The sequence below is a fragment of the Perca flavescens genome, chromosome 8 (genome assembly GCF_004354835.1).
Source record: "Perca flavescens isolate YP-PL-M2 chromosome 8, PFLA_1.0, whole genome shotgun sequence".
In the NCBI taxonomy this organism is placed as follows: Eukaryota; Metazoa; Chordata; class Actinopteri; order Perciformes; family Percidae; genus Perca; species Perca flavescens.
Genome location: NC_041338.1, coordinates 37,221,682 through 37,224,181, shown reverse-complemented (window position 1 = coordinate 37,224,181; position 2,500 = coordinate 37,221,682). Strand labels below are relative to the sequence as shown.

The following is a 2,500-nucleotide window of genomic DNA, read 5'->3' as shown; positions in this document are numbered from 1 at the left end:
AGCTGGGGAACTGAAGCTGGCGTCGTCACGGTGACAGGAGCACTGGACCCACTGAGGTGCGATTCTGGGGGGTCTCTGTGTGTGTGTGTGTCTCGGCGTGTGTGTCTCTGTCTGTCGTGTGTGTGTGTTTGTGTGTATGTGTGTGTGTGTGTGTGTGTGTGTGTCTGTGTGTGTGTCTCTGTGTGTGTGTGTGTCTGTGTCTCTGTCTGTCCGTGTGTGTGTGTGTTTGTGTGTGTGTGTCTCTGTGTGTGTGTGTGTGTGTGTGTGTGTGTGTGTGTGTGTGTGTGTGTCTGTCTCTCTGTCTGTGTGTGTGTGTGTGTGTGTGTGTGTGTGTCTCTGTGTGTGTGTGTGTGTGTCTCTCTCTCTGTGTGTGTGTGTGTGTGTGTGTGTGTGTGTGTGTGTGTGTGTGTGTGTGTGTGTGTGTGTGTGTGTGTGTGTGTGTCTCGGTCTTTGTCTCTGTGTGTGTGTGTGTGTGTGTGTGTGTGTGTGTGTGTGTGTGTGTGTGTGTGTGTGTGTGTGTGTGTGTGTGTGTGTGAGTGTCTCTGTCTGTGTGTGTGTGTGTGTGTGTGTGTGTGTGTGTGTGTGTGTGTGTGTCTGTGTGTGTGTGTGTGTGTGTGTGTGTGTGTCTGTCTCTGTCTCTGTGTGTGTGTGTGTGTGTGTGTGTGTGTGTGTGTGTGTGTGTGTGTGTCTGTGTGTGTGTGTGTGTGTGTGTGTGTGTGTGTGTCTCTGTGATAGATATGACTCTCCTTCTTCAGGTCTCCTCCGATGACATCTGCTCCTCCTTCCTGAACCAGAGATGGAGTCTCTTCTTCAGCAGAACAGGAATCCAGTAAGACTACTCACTTACTTCCTGTCTCCTCCCCTCTCTCGTCTTCTCCTCTTCTCGCCTCCTTTCCTCTCCTTTTCTCTTCTCACTGTAATGAACAGAAAAGAAAATGTTTCCAAAACAGAAAACTCAAATATCATTCTCTACTCTCTTGTTTCCTCTCCTCGCTCCTCTTTGTTTCCTCTCCTCTCTTGTTTCCTCTCCTCTCTCCTCTCTTGTTTCCTCTCTCCTCTCTTGTTTCCTCTCCTCGCTCCTCTCTTGTTTCCTCTCCTCTCTTGTTTCCTCTCCTCTCTCCTCTCTTGTTTCCTCTCCTCTCTCCTCTCTTGTTTCCTCTCCTCTCTCCTCTCGTTTCCTCTCCTCCCTCCTCTCTTGTTCCCTCTCCTCTCTCCTCTCTTGTTCCCTCTCCTCTCTCCTCTCTTGTTTCCTCTCCTCTCTTGTTTCCTCTCCTCTCTTGTTCCCTCTCCTCTCTCCTCTCTCCTTCCCTCTCCTCTCTCCTCTCTTGTTCCCTCTCCTCTCTCCTCTCTTGTTTCCTCTCGTCTCTTGTTCCCTCTCCTCTCTCCTCTCTTGTTCCCTCTCCTCTCTCCTCCCTCCTCTCTTGTTCCCTCTCCTCTCTCCTCTCTTGTTCCTCTCCTCTCTCCTCTCTTGTTTCCTCTCCTCTCTTGTTTCCTCTCCTCTCTTGTTCCCTCTCCTCCCTCCTCTCTTGTTCCCTCTCCTCTCTCCTCTCTTGTTCCCTCTCCTCTCTCCTCTCTTGTTCCCTCTCCTCTCTCCTCTCTCCTCTCTTGTTCCCTCTCCTCTCTCCTCTCTTGTTCCCTCTCTTCTCTCCTCTCTTGTTTCCTCTCCTCTCTTGTCCCTCTCCTCTCTCCTCTCTCCTCTCTTGTTCCCTCTCCTCTCTCCTCTCTTGTTCCCTCTCCTCTCTCCTCTCTTGTTTCCTCTCCTCTCTTGTTCCCTCTCCTCTCTCCTTCCCTCTCCTCTCTCTCCTCTCTTGTTCCCTCTCCTCTCTCCTCTCTTGTTTCCTCTCCTCTCTTGTTTCCTCTCCTCTCTTGTTCCCTCTCCTCTCTCCTCTCTTGTTTCCTCTCCTCTCTTGTTCCTCTCCTCTCTCCTCTCTTGTTTCCTCTCCTCTCTTGTTCCCTCTCCTCTCTCCTCTCTTGTTTCCTCTCCTCTCTTGTTCCCTCTCCTCTCTCCTCTCTTGTTTCCTCTCCTCTCTTGTTCCCTCTCCTCTCTCCTCTCTTGTTTCCTCTCCTCTCTTGTTTCCTCTCCTCTCTTGTTCCCTCTCCTCTCTCCTCTCTTGTTTCCTCTCCTCTCTTGTTTCCTCTCCTCTCTTGTTCCCCCCCCTCTCAGGCCGGAGGAGTTGTGGGTGCGGGGGGAGCAGCGCTCCCTGCTGGCGGCGCGTATGTTCCCGGTCCTCCACCCGAGAGGAGGTGCTGTGGGTCTGCAGGAGGGGGTGGGCTGGCTGCTCGGGGGGGCCGGCTGTCTGCAGCGCTGGAGGGAGGCGTGGCGGCTCTCTCTGCAGGAAGTGATGTCACTCACCTGCCAGGAGGCGGAGCTCCGGTGGAGGGAGGAGCTCCTGTATCTGGCGGGGAGGAGGAGAGCGACCGACGCGCTGAGGAGTCGCACCGACGCCTGTCTGCTGCCTTGCTTCAGGGCCGCGGTGCTGGGAGGACAGCAGGAGGCGCT

At 53.6% G+C, this 2,500-nt stretch overlaps 1 protein-coding gene across 1 annotated transcript in view; it reads left to right on the top strand.

Annotated features, from left to right (window-relative positions):
* Positions 1–2,500, top strand: part of fcsk (fucose kinase) — a 49,553-nt gene that overhangs the window by 16,623 nt on the left and 30,430 nt on the right. Inside the window, 3 exon segments of the mRNA XM_028585280.1 lie at positions 1–11; positions 756–829; positions 2,165–2,500. The exon segment at positions 1–11 is cut by the window's left edge and continues 115 nt beyond it; the exon segment at positions 2,165–2,500 is cut by the window's right edge and continues 20 nt beyond it. Coding sequence (XP_028441081.1) covers positions 1–11; positions 756–829; positions 2,165–2,500 — 421 coding nt within the window.